The sequence below is a fragment of the Sparus aurata genome, chromosome 11 (assembly GCF_900880675.1).
Source record: "Sparus aurata chromosome 11, fSpaAur1.1, whole genome shotgun sequence".
Lineage (NCBI taxonomy): Eukaryota > Metazoa > Chordata > Actinopteri > Spariformes > Sparidae > Sparus > Sparus aurata.
Window position 1 is genome coordinate 31247589 of NC_044197.1, and position 17089 is coordinate 31264677.

General features: G+C 42.3%; 2 protein-coding genes across 3 annotated transcripts in view; both read left to right on the plus strand.

Annotated features, from left to right (window-relative positions):
- The first annotated feature begins 812 nt into the window (after window positions 1–812).
- Window positions 813–11058, plus strand: naprt (nicotinate phosphoribosyltransferase). Its single transcript, XM_030433527.1, has 13 exons — window positions 813–1179; window positions 3315–3442; window positions 3528–3610; window positions 5651–5781; window positions 5952–6067; window positions 6745–6941; window positions 7744–7884; window positions 8018–8102; window positions 8191–8271; window positions 8369–8471; window positions 9024–9181; window positions 10230–10337; window positions 10492–11058. Exons 1-13 carry the CDS (start codon window positions 933–935, stop codon window positions 10576–10578), a joined length of 1665 nt encoding a protein of 554 aa, XP_030289387.1. The 5' UTR covers window positions 813–932; the 3' UTR covers window positions 10579–11058.
- Window positions 11059–15756: 4698 nt separating this feature from the next.
- Window positions 15757–17089, plus strand: part of LOC115591465 (1-phosphatidylinositol 4,5-bisphosphate phosphodiesterase gamma-1-like) — a 37743-nt gene continuing 36410 nt past the window's right edge. The window contains exon 1 of one of the 2 annotated variants that reach the window (XM_030433515.1): window positions 15757–17074. In XM_030433515.1, the coding sequence (XP_030289375.1) occupies window positions 16804–17074 (271 nt within the window). In that variant the 5' untranslated portion in view covers window positions 15757–16803. The remainder of the gene's footprint in view (window positions 17075–17089) is intronic. The other variant, XM_030433514.1, reaches the window with a different exon arrangement.

Below are 17089 nucleotides of genomic sequence, written 5' to 3' on the forward strand. Positions count from 1 at the left end.
CACTATATTTGTTTTAATAAATATAAACACCCATCCGCCACAACATTGATCATTTCGTTACAATGCAATGATCTCCTGGAAAATCTTGTGCCTGGCATCTATGTGGATGCCTGTTGACATGGACCACTCAGGGCAGAGCAGACACCACAGGATACTCCCAGAGGTCTTACAACTATGCCTTGACAGGTCAGAGCTGTTTTTGCTGCATAAGGGGAACTACAGGCTGCAGAAAGGGAACCTTCTGCAGCCTGTAGTTTGTTTTGGTGCATATACTGTAAGATGTTACCAGCTACAGTGGTGTCAGCTGGTAATGTTTTCACCGTGTGTGTGTGTGTGTGTGTGTGTGTGTGTGTGTGAACAGCTATCTCGAGTGAGGATGTTTTAGGAAAGTGAGGACATTTTGAATGAAGATTCAGTCATTATCTCTTCACCCCCACGCTGATGGAAAGTCAGGTGGAGTTTCACAGTCCACAAAACAGTTCTGGAGTTTCACAGAAAAACATAAAATGGCTCTATACAGCTCGTCCGGTGTGATCCGAGTCTCGGGAACCCTTGAGGTGCCACACTGACTTGAAAATATGTTATTTCCATCTTTGATGCACGGTCGAGCTTGTGCACTCACTTCAGACAGGATGCGCACTAATGTTTTTACCTCAGCAGCTAAAGTGAAGATGTCATCTTAAAAAAGGGTGTAAATAATGACTTTTTAAGTTAATTTGGGATATCGGGGCTTCAGGTCATTATCTAATAACATGTTTACTAACTCAAACTGGAACTGCAGCATAGTTGCGCGCACACACGGCGGCCTGTCTCAGCCTGTGTGTCTCTGCTCTGTTGTCGCGTCAGTAGCGGCAGAACTCAGCGGTTCTTTGGAGAACTGCAAGTCCCAGAGATCTCGGCATCAGTGAACCTGGAACCAGGACTTGGATAACATGGCAGCGCCGTCAAGCAGCACACGCGGGGTTATGGAGCGGTCTATCCGGGAGCGGGCCCCCCCGCTGCTCACCGACCTGTACCAGTTCACCATGGCCTACGCGTACTGGCGGGCCGGCCGGCACCAGGAGCCCGCCGTGTTCGAGCTCTTCTTCAGGGACAACCCGTTCGGCGGCGGCTTCTCGCTGTTCGCTGGACTGCATGACTGTCTGCTGTTCCTGCGCAGCTTTCGCTTCACAGACGAAGGTGAGAGAGTCGACCTGGACTTCGTTACCTCCAGCGTTACTATTCAGACACCAAACTTTACCAAATCAATTCAGCGCCATGCTATTTTTCACCAGATCGCTGTGACTTTGGTCTCTCCCAATCTCTTTACGCATTCCGTTGTGTTGCGCAATAGTTCGCCGTGCGAGCCCCGTGAGGCTTTCAAGAGAAAACGTGAATGTCACTGGAGTATTTCCCTGAACTTTGACATTTATCTCTGAACTTAAGCACACAAGAATAATTCCTAATCTCTTAAGGATCAGGACGTGAAGCAACACGGCACACAGTGCGCACCGAGAAGGTTTGATGACAACTTCAAATCCATATAGATGCAAAACATATAGAACAATCAAACAGTCTCAGAGGTTGGTGGCAACAATTTGTTATAACGAATAAATAGTGATTGTATAGTTTATTAAACTTTACTTAACCTCTGTTCACTGTTGACGGGCAGTACAGCGCTTTATAAGCCATATGAAACATTTGTTAAAGATGCATTATATGGTTTTTTTAAGCAGATACCAATCATAAACAATGTAGTGCCGTCAAGGTCACTGTGACAATTACACTGGAACATTATTATTTCACATTTTTTGTATTTTAGAAATAAGTTTCTAAGCTGTGGTTTATGCACAGCTGAGGGCAGAAGTGAACAAGATTAATTATTGTATATCCTTCTTCTTCTCTGTGTTTATTGGTGGAGCACAAACACGTTTCCAAGGTGCAAACAGCCATCAGTTGGAGTTTGTAGGTGCTGCACTTCTCAAGTAAATAAAAGCAATTATTGGCTTTATTTTCCCAATATCAGTCTGAAATGTATCATGCATCCTGACAATATCTTTAAGGATGGATATATAAAGTGTGTCCTTGTTTGTTAACAGTGAAATAACTATTAACTAAAGTTGAATGAACTCTAAAGGTACCATTTATTAACAGTGGTTATTATAAAGTGTTTCACCATTCTCACTTATTTTAAAGTTGTTAATAGCAAGTTAATACCAAGTCCTGTATTGGTAGGTGTACTTAAGTAAAAGTACAACTGTAGCTATAATCACTAGCATATTTAGGAAGGATTTTAAAGTACTTCTAAGGGAGTATTTTTATTCAAGCCTACTTATGGTATCTTTCCATAAGTAAGGGGTCTTAGTAAAGGGATTGTATATTACTTAAATTAAGTACAACTAAGTGCTTAGTTATTTTCTACAGTTGTAAGAAACAGTTCTCATCACAGTCACACCAGAGAAGTCTGTTGATAGCTGCTGGATTAGATTAACTTGGGTGTGAGGATGTTTTAGGAAAATGAGGACATTTTGAATGAAGATTAAGTCGTCATCTCTTCACTCCCAAGCTGATGGAAAGTCAGGTGAAGTTTCACTGCAAAACATAAAATGGCTCTATACAGTTCTTCCGGTGTAATCCAAGTCTCTGGAACCCTTGAGGTGCCACACTGCCTTTAAAAGATGTTATTTCCATCTTTGATGCACGGTCGAGCTTGTGCGCCCACTTCAGACAGGATGTGCACTAATGTTTTATCTCAGCAGCTACAGTGAAGATGTCAGTTTAAATGATTGTTTTGGATCTCAGGGCTCCAGGAGACTTGGATTACACCGGATGTGCTGCATGGAGTGATGTTATTGATTGATTGACTTATTGGTTGTTTTTTACATTTCTAAACAAGTCTCCAGCTGGTTGTGTTGTTTAGGAGAATACTGCAACACTGTGGCTGTGAAGCTCCAGAAATGTTTCATGGATCACAACACTTCCCCTGTCTTTCCATCAGCGTGGGGGGGGGGATTTGTTTTTATTTTTGGGTGAACTCTTACTTTAAGATTTGGTTTTAATGTTAAGGTTTAGTTTAGGGTCATAGGCTGAAGGTAGGAGTAGGGGCTCAGGACTGCATTATATCAGCGAGAGTCCTGACAATAATAGAACTACAAATGTGTGTGTGTGTGTGTCTGTGTGTGTCTGTGTGTGTGTGTGGGTGTGAGGAAGAGGGGACACATGTAGGATACATACTCGTGTAAGAGCACACATGTACACACACATGTAGAATGTCCTCTGCTGTCAGTCTGACTGATTGAGCTCCAGCTGTTACTGTTGTGTTTTTGTGGATCCAGATGTGGAGTTCCTGCGCTCCGTCCTGCCCCCTGCCACAGACCCCGCCTTCTTCCAGTTCCTGCGAGGCCTGGACTGCTCCGGCGTCACGCTCCGCTCCGTCCCAGAGGGCACGGTGGTGTTTGCCAGGGTGAGCTGAAGGTCAAACGTCAGAGTTCACATACAGGGTCATCGGGGGGATCAGAGGGAGTAACTTCTATCTGAAACATCTGCAGGTCCCTCTGATGGAGGTGGCAGGTCCGCTGGCTGTGGTTCAACTGCTGGAGACCAGTTTGCTTTGTCTGGTCAACTACGCCAGGTAGGTTTAGTCTTAGTGTTTAGATGAAAATGCTTATTTTTGTGTAAGAAATCCTACACAACACAGGCTGTGTCATCTTAGAAACAACACTGAGACTAGACAGTAACTACAATGCCGTTTTTAAGAGCTGCCATTTAATTTTTTGATAAAAACAAGTAAATGAAAGTGGATTGTGCATAATCACAAGCTGCTTGTCCAAATATATAAATGAATAAGGATGGGGCTATTAACAGTTACAGGAACAACACTTGATCTGCATTTAGACACATTTTCCCACAAATTTGAGCTCAAACAGCAGGATAGTATTGGATACAGCAACTCATTCGTCCGATCAAATGTTTAGTTGTCCCGGACAAGTTAAAAGATAAGTTACATGCGCGCAGGTGGTTGAGCGGTTAGAGCGCATGCCATATACGCAGCCGACCCCGGTTTGATTCCGGCCAGAGGTCTTTTGCTGCATGTCACATCCCCCTCTCTCTCTCCCATATTTCCTATCTGTCTACTGCTTAATAAAGGTGTCTATGCCAGAAAAAAATCTTACATTCAGGCACCATTTAGCTCAGTGGGTAGAGCGTGCGTTCCATGTGCTGGGGCTCTGCAGCAGACCCAGGTTCAACTCCCAGCCTGGGTCCCTTTGCTGCATGTCACTCCCCATCTCTCTCTCACTGTTTCCTGTCACATCTTCAGCTGTTCTATCAATAAAGGTGTAAAAGGCCAAAAAAAAAAAGATAAGTTACATTTCACTCAGAAGCTTTGAATCCACCAGACTGATGTGAGCTAATACATTAACTCAGCCAGGGTTAGTCTGAAGTCTGGCACCTTCATTCACTATTTTGTTACCAAAGAACTGAAGACTTTTTACACAGGAGGAAACGTCAACTGAGTCGACTTGATTTACAAGCAAATTTGCCATTAGCTGACGCAGCTGACTGCTCAGTAACAATCCAAATATTTATGTTTAGTTAACGGACAGACTAAGACAATGACAGCAGTGTGGAACCTTCAGCGGTTTCTTCAGGTTATTAACTGTCATTCTCAGTATGTCTGGAATCATGTAAAACTGCACCGTGTCCCTCCCAGTTAAGAAGCTGAAACCAGTTTGCCAATGAATCAATCAGTGAATCATAGAGCGATTCAGTGCTCTATATTTGGCGCTTAAATGTCAGCAGCTACAGCTAAGGTCACCAAGGTCATGTCCTTCCTTTGTAATGGAGTAGACTTCGACTTCGACAACTTTATTCATCCTTTTGGGAGGTTCCCTCAAGGAAATTGAAGCTCCATGTCACACACAGCACTGTTACACACATATAGAGGATCAAGAAAGTACCCAACACCCATATAAAGGTATATATATATGTATATATGTGTGTGTGTGTGTGTGTGTGTGTGTGTTATATATATATATATATATATATATATATATATATATATATATATGTATGTATGTATGTATGTATGTATATATATATATATATATATATATATATATATATATATATATACATATATTTATATTTATATATATGTATATATATGTGTGTGTGTGTATTCTATAGTACATATACTATATTAGTATTCTTAACTTTATAACTGCCTGGTTCACCCAGGAGCCATTTGCAAACAAAGATACTAAATATTATAAGAAACTCAGAAACTAATCTACAGGGAGGGAAATAAATGTTTTTTTAGTTGTTTTTAGAAAATTGAATAATGAAATTAAAGCAACACTATGTCACTTTCTGGAGAAAAATAGTTGATTGTTCACCGTCATCTCCAGGTTGTCAAATGTTAACTTCGGGTTTGCTTGTAGTAGGGAAGGGTTGATGTCAACCCAAAGCATCAGTATTTGACAACTTGAAGATGAACCTGAACAACTTTTTTTTCACCAGAATTGCTTTAAAAGTTGCATAATGCTGCTTTTAATGGACGTCTAAGCTGTTGGCTTTAATCATGCCTCCCCTTTCAGCCCAAAGTGTGTGTTTTTCAACCCTGTCTAAAAGTTTGTCTCCAACCTGTTTCCGCCGCCTCTCTTGTCATCAGTCTGGTGTGCAGTAATGCTGCACGTTTTCGCCTGGCGGCCGGCCCCAGGAGGAAGCTGCTGGAGATGGGCCTCAGAAGGGCTCAGGGACCAGATGGAGGACTCACCGCCTCACGATACACACACATCGGAGGTGAATGTTGTGTGGGCTGTCAGACACTCATGTTCTGGTGCTCACCATGTCAAAATCCTCGATTTTTGTGGTTGTGAACAAGAGGCATCAGAGATGACTTGAGGTTTATTAATAATTGTGAGTGTGTCCTGAGTTTTCCTCACAGACTGACCACAGATTCTGCCTTCCAGGGTTTGATCTCACCAGTAACGTTCAGGCTGGTTTCCTGTTTGGGATCCCCGTTGCAGGGACCATGGCACACTCATATGTCACTTCCTTTACCTCCCTGGAGGAGGTCTGGCCACAGGTGAGGAATCCGTGTTCTCTCCTCCAGTCCTTCAAAGAGGAGAACACCACACCTATATGTTTATCAGTTAGGTTGTCATGTTATTGTTGGATAAACTAGTTGGATATGGGACAAACCATTACGGGGGCTTGGTCTTATTTATGTGCAGCTGTACAGTCAAATAAACATTGGTGAGAGGCCAGTGAGGTATTGTGTTCATGTCACTACTATGGCTGGTTGGGGCACCTGCACAGAGGGTTGTGGGATTAACCTGCTGTCTCCATTCTGTGTACATGTAGTGGTGTAACATAAACATGTAATTTGGAGAATCTACAATATTTTTTAACTAGACCTCAAATTTCATGCTAAATACCAACACAATATTACACTAATTCTATATCTCTGAAAGCTCTTCAGTGGCTGAACATGTAAGTTGTGGACAGAAGTTAGTAATTCACTTTGTTAGTTTAGAACCTAATTTTCAGGAATGTGTCATCTGACTCCTTAGGAAAAGAGAAGCTCGAGCTTCTCTCAGTGATCATGGGGGGAAAGGCAAAAGTTTCAGATTTAGAGGAAAAAATGTGTGAGAGAAGCGACATCACTATTGCTTTCAAAGACGCTCTGACATCTGAGACGTAACCACTCAGCTTTCATACGTAACACGCATTTTGAATAATTGGTCCCTGTTTATGTTTCAGACTCTCGTGGCGGTGAGCGGGGACCCTGATCCAGTCGACATCATTTCATTAACGAAGGGCTGGTTGAGTCGCGTGTGCGAGCTGCTGGGGGCGGAGCCGGGGAAGATCCGTGAGGGCGAGCTGGCTGCCTTCTTGTCCTACGCCATTTCCTACCCTCAGAACTTCCTGCCTGTGATTGACAGCTATAGTGTTGGCTGGTAACAAGTGATATTAATGGCTGTCTCTTGATGTTAAGATATGATGATGACAAAAACTGCCTGACCCCGAGGGTTGGTAACCTCAGGAGTAAACTAGCCAAACTACCCATTTGTCTCCAAATAAAGTAACTCCACTTTTACTACTTGAGGCAAAATTAACTGATCATTCTTCGGTAGAATTTCACATGCAAGACCTTTACTTTTAATAGTGAGCTCTCCACTAACTATTATTTCTCTATCGATTAATCTGATTATTTTCATGATTAATCGTTTAGTCTGTAAAATGTCTAAAAAAAACTTTGAAAATGTCTAAAAAAAACTTTGAAAAACGTTCAGCCACCAAGGAAATCAAAGTCACGTCTTGAAATTGCTTCTTTTGTCCAACCAATAGTCTAAAACCCACTCTTCATCTCCTGTTATAAATGACAAAGAATTAGCAGCTGGAACCAACAAATTTATATTGTTGCTTGAAAAATGATTACCAACATAGTTCGTCATTAATCTTTCTTTTGGATGACTGATTATAAATTGACTGGTCGTTGCACTGTTGTTGCACAAAATTATATTTAAATCAGGTTTATGAATGAATGAATCTTGTAGTGAAACAATTTGGTGGAAACCTTCAGTTCTTCAGAGATCCTCACGTGACCATCACTACAGATAACTGCACCGAAGCTTTTCACACAGTCCGGGATGAAACATCAGCCACAACTAACAACAAACATCAATATTGATCAATATGTTATTCTTACTTATAGTATGTATTGTATGATGAAATGTGATGATGTGTGTGTGATTGCAGCAGTGGTCTGTTGAACTTCTGTGCGGTGGCCTTGGCTCTGTGTGAGCTGGGCTACAGACCTGTAGGAGTTCGTCTTGACAGCGGAGACCTCTGCAGGCAGTCGGTTGATGTACGTCGTGTCTTCAGACTCTGCAGTGAGCAGTGAGTGAGGTGCCATGCTGTGTGTGTGTGCATCAGTCTGTCTACGCAATGAGAATATACCTGACGCCTCCAGGCGTCTAATTGTCTGTTTTTCCTTTGTAATGTTCTCCTTTGTTTCTCTTCCTCTCTACAGTTTCTCCATCTCTGCCTTTGATTCTCTGATCATCGTCGGGACCAATAACATCTCAGAGCAGAGCATGGCAGAGCTGAACAAGAAGGTAAACTGACTGATGAACGTGCGGATTGTTTATGATGAAGTTCACTGTGCAGCCGTCTCCCCTAACGTTCTGTGTGTGATTGTTTCAGGAGAATCAGATCGATGTGGTCGGTGTTGGAACACATCTGGTCACATGCACCAAACAGCCTTCGCTGGGCTGTGTGTATAAGGTAACAATAAACACACTTAATTTTCTCTCCAAAGGTTTTAATTTACATCTCCTGTCATGTTAACATGTATATGGTGTGATGTTTGGCTGTGTGATAGCTGGTGGAGGTGAGGGGGAGGCCCAGGATGAAGATCAGTGAGGACCCGCAGAAGAGCACTGTCCCCGGGAGGAAGTCTGTCTACAGGTTGTTAGACGCTGACGGTGAGAATTCATCGTCACTAAAAGATTGTTTTCGCAAGTGCTAAAGCCTTTACACACTGTTCCATTGTTTTTTGTCAAATAACAGATGTTTACTTGCACACAGTAAGTGAGCGTTACTCACTGCACAAGCACCATCAGGTTGATTTTTCTGAGCTTTCGCATCGTGAATGAGGCATCAACCACTCATGTTGTGCCAAATAGACGTCACAACTCATGATAATGGTGGATCTGTTTATGTTTGCTGTCACCTTGTATTATATGACAAAGGACACAAAATTATGAAGAAAAATACACCAGACTACAGTCACTTTAACTTTGCAGAACTCAGGAGCTGATCAAGCTTCTATCAGTAACATTGTTTGTAACTGGTGTTTAAACGTATTAAGTCATCACCATGTGTGAATAAATCGAAGCAACATATTCACAGACGTGTATAGCATCATGTCCCTGATGTGTAAAGGCCTGTAAGAAGTGGCTTTACAAATGGATGTATTGTTAGCCTCACCAGGTTGCTTCTGTGCCTATGAAGGTTTTTCTCTCTTTTTCTTGCAGGCCATCCTTTTCTGGATCTGGCGTGTCTCGCTGTGGAGTCTCCTCCAGAGGCAGGAGTCTCTCTAAGATGTTTCCCTCTGGGCTGCGATGACTCGCCTGTCTCAGTCACACCAGCTCAGGCCACCTGCCTGCGTCAGGATGTGTTCACCAAAGGACAGGTGAGGAGAGACCGACTCACAACATAAACTACATTTGCAGCATATTTCCTTTCTATCATCACATCCATATTTCTGGGTTATCATCTAAGAAGGGTCTGGTGTATGGTAACTGTAAGGTGGGTGCATCAGCACCCTTGTTGACTTTAGGGGGGGAACATAAAGTCTGCACTTTGGATTCAGCCCTTTTCTCTCTCTACACTAATACCATAAAGCACATCTGAAAGCAGCAAGTTCAAGGTTGCTTTTTTGAGTTGCTAGTAAAGTATTTAATGCACATATACAGTGATGTGCCTGGTTAAAGGAACAGTTGGAATGTCAAGCTGATGGAATGTAACGTGATGTTTTGTATTCAAGAAAAACCTTTCTGGAGCTTAAACAACTGAAGTAGCTGGGGACCTGTTTTAAAATGTAAAATAACAACCAAAGAAACATAAAATGGCTCCGTTCAGATCATAAGGCGTGAGCCAAGTCTCCAGAAGCCCTCAATTTTTTAAAGAGAAGTTATTTACATCCTCGTTGCACGGTGGAGCTCCTGCACCCACTTGAGACAGCTAACCCTTTTAGCTTAGCTGTACGATTTTGGGTTAAAAAGGGTGTAAATAATGTCTTTTCAAATTAATTTGTTTCGTTGTGGAGCTCCAGAAATGTTTCGTGGACTAGGAATCTTCGCCCCGGTTTCCATCAGCATGCAGATGAGGAGATTATGACTAAATTTCCGTTTTTGGTGAACTGTTCCTTTCAAAAGAAGCACAAAAAGAATAATTTCCTTTGCGTGGTCCTTAAAGTACAAGAGGGGATCAGAGATGATCTGTATCGAAGTTAAAAGCTAAAGTTTTAAAAACACGAGTCCAAAGAAAATGACAGTAAACCACAGGTAATACAATAACAGTGATGGCATCTATTATACTGCCTTAAAATCCTTAGAGAATCTTAATTAAAAGACAGATTACTGGGGTTTATCATTAAGTGTGTTCCGAAAGGCATTTAACAAAAGAGACAACACTGCAGGACTGTGTAGGAGTTTCTGAATGTCTCCCACTCTTTATAGGTCACACACCCTCTGTGCAGTGCTGCAGAAACTAGAGCAAAGGTCCAGAGCTCCCTCCAGACTCTGCACCCTCGACACAAGAGGCTGCAGGAGCCAGACCCTTACATAGTGAGTTTCACACACACAAAAAGCACAAAATCAGCATCCAAATCTGGACTGGATACATAATGTCAGAACATTTCAGACCTCCTCATGGACAGAAGAACTACTACTACTCTGTGTACTGATTTCTTTACTTATCTTTGGTGTTTTCTCCCACTAGGTGGCGCTGTCAGAGAAACTCCACAACCTGGTGACAGAGATTCGTAAAGGAAGCTCCAACAACAGCAACTTTCTGTTAGCCAACTAAAGATAACCCCTTCTTCTTTTTGTCTTTTTATTGAAACTCTTTTCAAAAGTGCCTCACAGTTTGCAGAGCCTCTTCCTAATGAACCCTAACAGTGTTAACACCATACTGTCCACACACAGGAATACACACTGTTTTGTCCGGCGTCTTCCAAAGCTAATGTCAGTAGCGCAGTAACTTTACAAGGATTTTGTAAGTTTAAAGGCCCGGTGAGGACAGATGAAAACAAATGAAACCTGAGTATCCGTCCAATATGATGTCTTTTTTCTGTTCATTTTGAGGAATTGAACAAGAACCTAGCAAACAAATTCAAAATGTTGACTAATAACTTTGGAACAAAATCAGTCGCACTGTTGTGAAGGACAGATCAATGTGGATGTTGATGTACGCTATTATATGCTCCTGACTGCTGTTCACTTTCTTTTTTTTGTGTGATCAAAATTTAAAATAAAAAGACTGCTCACTGCTAAAAATCTAAACAAATGTAAACTTGTCAGTTCTTTAAAATGGAACAATTTGTTTTGATCCATCTTAATACACAAACGACAATTGATAATGTTTTCAGATTGCGGTAAAAGGTTTGTTTACATCAGTTAAGAGAGGTGAGTGGTTAGGCCTCATTTATTTACCTTTTCAGGAAGTTTTGACCACATCTCGGTGTCCTTTTCAGTAAATATATGACCCCCTGTGGAGTGATAATAGCTCTGTTAAAGTAAGTCAAAGATCAATTACAGGGATAGTTCACCCCATAATCAAAAACACATATTTTTCCTCTCAACTGTAGTGCTATATATCCATCTAGTCAGCCATAAAGATGTGTTCCTTCTGTGCAGTTATATAGTTGGACGGAAAATAAAAAAGTTCCTATATGAAACTGCCCACAACAAGAGATGTGGATTATCTTGAGTAACAGGATCATGATTTCTGTGCCATCTATTTCCATTATATTTCAGAGAAGGTGAAAATTTGTTCATGATCATCATATTTTTCTTCAAACAATCAGAATCAGTTGACACTGCCTTGTGTAATTTCCTCAGATAGAGGCTTTGAATGAATTTACATGAAGTTGAGCTCTGAGAAGTTGATCATCCTACCACTCACATGTCAGTTATTCTGTCCCAGCTGTATTTTTTGTAATTTTAGACTTCCTGGGACTGCAGAAAAAAAAAAAAACATCCTAATGGTGCACAGTTATCATGTGTTTGATATTTTTCTTCTTCTCTTGTCATGTTTGCGTTCAACTTATTTTGAAATTCAGCTCAGGAGTTTTCAGGGATCACATGAAGAGACCCAGTCACAGATTGTTTTCTCTTTTCTACAACTCGCTCCACCCTCCTGCCTCTATGTTGCAGGACATGTGAGAAGTATTTCCTCAGATTCTGAATGGCTGCTGGTAGTACACTCAGCAGCCATATGGATCTGATTAGATACGGAGAGGCTGTGATGTCATCATGACTGTCTCCTCTCAGTGCGGTGGTGAACACTGAATCTTACACTCACAGAGACGTTACAGCCAGATGTAACTTTTTGCATTCTACAGTCATTCATTTTGGAAGTAATAAGAACTTTTACTTGAGTAAAAGTAGCTGTTATACAATAGTTACTAGTAAAAGTATGCATTAATATGTGTAGTAGCGTTTTCTGCTCCCTTTTTGTTCCCTGAAAGCTACCACTTTGTGGCTGTGTTGGTTTCTGACGCATGCAAGTTAAAGATGAGGAGAGGAGTGGCTCAGGTTGGTCCTTATGACCATTTATTGTAACCAGTTTGTTTTACAGAAAACTTGTTGTAAATAGAAATAAAATAAACTGAGAAAAGCCTTCAATATCACGGTGGTAAGTCCATGAAAAGCCTTTCCCTCGGCAGGTCAGCCATCTTTTGCTCACCAGGTTTGCTTCTATTCTTACACAGTGAGAGATAATCTTTCTTGCTGCAGAGTTAGCATGTTTTTTACTGGGATAACATATGGTTCCTTCCTCCGTGTTTTCTTTCCTCAAGCACTGATGTTCTTCTGAGGTGACCACCCACTCTGAGGATTCCATCGTCCAGCACTGGATCCAGTCCGTATATACTGCTGCCCTTTTTTCACATTAGAAGCTCCCTCTTGCAGCATGTTAATTTCCTCTGGGAAACGTTTCTGTACATAGGAGAGAATAGCCTTTTCTGCCATTTTAAGATAATCAACTGTTATTGATTCTTTTATGTTGTCTTTGACATACCCTTTGGTCACTTTGGTTGCCCTTCGAGTCTGCTTATAGTCCTTTCTTTTCTGCACAAGGAGTTTAATGTACCTTTAACTTTCAGTATCCATGCGACATCTACTTCCAACTTCGTCCAGTCTGAAAAGTGATTGGGCAACTTGTCTGTTGGCCTTTCCTCACATGTCTGCATGATTACATTCACTGTTGCAGATTTCCTCAACTCTAGATCATCTTCACAAAGTTTCACCCTGTCCACGCACTCATTCGGCATTCATTTAGAACTCCCTATTTCTAGATGTCCTATTCGCCACATAGGTGTGAAAATGAGTTTGATCATTTTTTTTCATCCATTTTGACTGCCAAAGCAGCAGGAACTAACTCTAGCCTTGGGATGGTTTGCCATTAATGGAGCTACTCTTGCCTTGCCCATCAAGAATGTTACCTAGACTTTTCCTGCTGCATTTGTCATTCTGAGAAAGCTGGTTATACCATAGCCTAGCTCGCTGGCATCAAAGAAGTTGTGAATGTGATCATGCACTGACTCACCAAATCCTTTGGCTTGAGGCAGCGTGGAACTTCAAAATCTGCAAGCTGAGAGGGACTGTTGGTCCACTTTGTCCACTGCTCAGAGAGTGTGTTGGGAATGGTCATGTCACATCCAAGGGCGTGCTGGCACAGTCCCTGCAACAACAGTTTGCTGGAAAGGTAAGTGGAAACAGAAAGCCTAATGATATATCATATATAATGCTCACCATGGATAGGATGCACCTTCTGGTAAGTGCACACTCGCTGATGGTGATGTTGAACTTGAAGGAGTCACTTTGGACACCCCTTGAAGTCCTACCGCTCGTTCCATGGGCACTTGATCTTTGCTCAAGTCCAATTTCTTTATCTCTTTAGCTCAGTCCTCTTGTGGAACAGCACCAAGGACAGCTCTATTGTTGCTTATCCATTTTGACAAATGGAAGCCTCCTCTATGACGGACTTCAGTGAGGTTTGAGATTGGTTCCATTGTGTCTAGTTCTGTGGGCATTGATTTCAAACAATCATCTACATAAAATTTCTCCATGATTGTGTGTGTTACCTCAGGAGGGAAGTTGTTTGCATTGTCCTGTGCAGTCTTTCTGAGTCCAAAGTTGGCTATGCTTGGTGAAGAGACTGCTCCAAACAAATGAACAGTCATGCAGAATTCCAAAGGAGCATCATCCATATTTCCTTGTGGCCACCATAAGAAGCGCAGGAAGTCTGTGTCTCTTTCTGTCACCTTGATTTGGTGGAACATGGCCTGTATGTCAGCCATCAGAGCTACCGGCTCCTCTCAGAAATGTGTCAGCACTCCTATCAGTGTGTTTCTTCAAATTTGGGCCTTGAAGTAGTTCAGAGTTAACGTATGTCCCCTGAAATTTTGCACCACAATCAAACACTACTCTAATGGTCTTCTTTTTTAGGTGGTATACCCCATGAAGGAATATACCAAGCTTTCCCATCATTCCATTCAGTTGTGTAGGGGGAACCATTTCAGCGTAGCCCTTGTGATCACTGAGGAACTCTGTATACTCCCTTTGATCAAAATCGCTATTTTTAGAACACTAAGAAGGCTCGACACAACATGAAACTTTGCTCGTAGCATCACTAGGGTCTCTACTCATGAACACGAGCATTGAGAACATTGTTTGTGTACACAGAGTTTATGAAAAAGAATGTTTTTGAACTACTCACGTAGCGATTTTGATGCTAGCATGTCTTGCCCCATGCACTCCCGTTCAAAATTAACGTGCCCAAAACCGAAACTACGGTAAATCTTAGAAGTGCTTCTTTCGTCGTAATTATGCTTTCACACGAAGGTTTGACTCATATTCAATCCCAAATAAAGCCTCGGTTGCTTTTTGGCGAGAGTTTCACTTTAAATGATCTTCATCTTTTTTTTTTTCTTTCCAAAGGGCCGTTGGAACAGGGAGGACACAGGGAGTAGAAGACCATCATCATTACATAGCACACATACACACTACACTGTTTTTTTTTTTTTTATATTTGTTGTTGAATAAACTAGATTTTTTTTTAGCCTCTCTCCTTTTTTTTCTAATCATGGTTTTACTCTTCAGTTAGACTTCCTAATGTATCATTACCTCTATTCAAGACCAATCTCATTGCCAATGCTTCTGTATTGAAAAGAAATATCATCTGTCTATGTTCATTGAATATATAAAAACATTTTAGTTTTAATTTTACACACCTTTCTTTACTAAACTAAATGTTATGTTATTACTTTTCCTGGTAACAGGTTACTTTTATAGTGGAGTAATTCTGTTACTAACTCAGTTACTTTTTGGAATAAGTAACTAGTAACTATAACTAATATCTTTTTTAAAGTAACGCGCCCAACACTGTTTATGGAACTATGTAATATTGATACATTTGAAAAATATAATTGAGCACTCACTTTTTAAGTGTTTTTCTATCGTCATCAAGCTTTCCTGTAACTATAGTTCGAATAAAAATGATAATTATTATTATGAATTTGTTTATTTTATCTTATATATCATCATTATCATTTATTAATGTATTAGTGTAAAACTTAATTCTTCATTTTTAAAAACAGAGTTTAGATTTTTTTTACATTGTTTTAATATACCTTTATCCTTTTTCTTAATAGTAATAATAATAACAATAACAACAGCAATGACAATAATAATAATAATAATAATAATAATAATAATAATAACCATTGTTGATATACTATAATTTGTTGTAGCCTAGCACTAAGCAAGGAACCATCTTTGCTTCCCAGACCTAATCTCTGTAGTCTGATAATGTTTTGCTGCAGCTAATAACTTTGTGACATGTGATGACCTTGTACACTTGAGCCACACATCTTGAACCACACTTGGCCTCTTTGACTGGACTCAACACGTTTAACACGTGTTCAGAGGAATAAAGCTTCCTGTGTGGCTGCAAAGCTCCTGGAGACCCGCGGAGGTCGCTCTGCCCTCGGTCTCCTCTCCTCCTCCTCCTCCTCCTCCTCCTCTTCGCTCCAACCCTTCACTCCCCTCATCCTCCCTCAGATATACTACAGCACAGAACAGGGGGAAAAAAAAACTGATCAAGCTTTTCCGGTCTGCTAGCCCTAATTTCCTCTCAAGACCTCTGGCGTTGGAGCTGAGGGGACGCGCAGGCAGATCCTGGCCGAGGAGCAGCGAGGAGAAACTGGAGCCGTTCACCGCCTCTCACCGCCGCCCCGCACGCCTCTGGACGGTGACTACACTCGGCTGACTGCGGAGGAGAATGAATCCTGTCGGCGGTGTGATGTGCCCGGAGACGAGCCGTGTGTGAGGGGAGAGCAGAATGGTTTGGCGGATGGGAGCGCACATGGTTCTCGCCGCGGCCGCTCCGTGCTCTCCCGTCCGCGCGTCTCTCCGTCTCGCCCGCCGGTGCCCGTCCTCCTCTCCGCCGCCCTGCTGCACCCACCTCCGAGTATTTGTCCGACTCTGCGTTACATAACTCGGCGTCATTGTCGCTCGCACTGACTTCATTTTAAAGGCAGGAGTGGGGCAGACACATCTCTTTCACTGCCCCGGCAGCAGGAGCAGAGAGCGGCGACAGAAGGTAACGACGCAGGACTGAGCTGCCTCTGCTGTCCTGGATCGGAGGACTGGCAGGAGGACACATAAAGGGTGGAAACCTGAGTCCAGCGGTGATGAGAGCTCAGTCCAAGTGGATTTCGCTGATGTGCTGCCAGAAGCATCTGGAAAGGATAACGGAGGGATACACTCCCCCTCCAGAGGAGCAGAGGATAATTCACATCTCAGACGTGTCAGAGTTTCAGCTCTCAAGTCTCTCAGCTTGTGTTTTCATGTGAAACTGGCACTTAAACCCTCTTCCTGCTGTGAGTGGCACAAGATTTCTTCTTTGCACCAGTGGTTTGGACATGTTGGATAACCGGCGCGTTCGGTGAGCGATTGAAGGACGAGCATCCTCGCCCAGAAACCAGAACAGATTTCTGCAGGTTTTCCTCATAGCTATGCAGTGAAGATGTGTGCAGCCAGGTTCAGCGGCTGCCTCAATGGCTGGGCAGAGGAGGCCGCTGCTGGAGCTGCAGGGGCTGCTGGTCCGATCACAGCCTCCAGGATGCTGGACTGGACAGAGGCCGGTCCCCGCATCCTCCACAGCCTGGAGATGGGGACGGTGATGACAGTCTTCTACCAAAAGAAATCCCAGCGGCCTGAGAGGAGAACATTCCAGATAAAGCAGGACATGCGGCAGATAGTGTGGAGCCGAAACCCCGACAAGATGGAAGGAGAGCGTGAGTATTGCCATT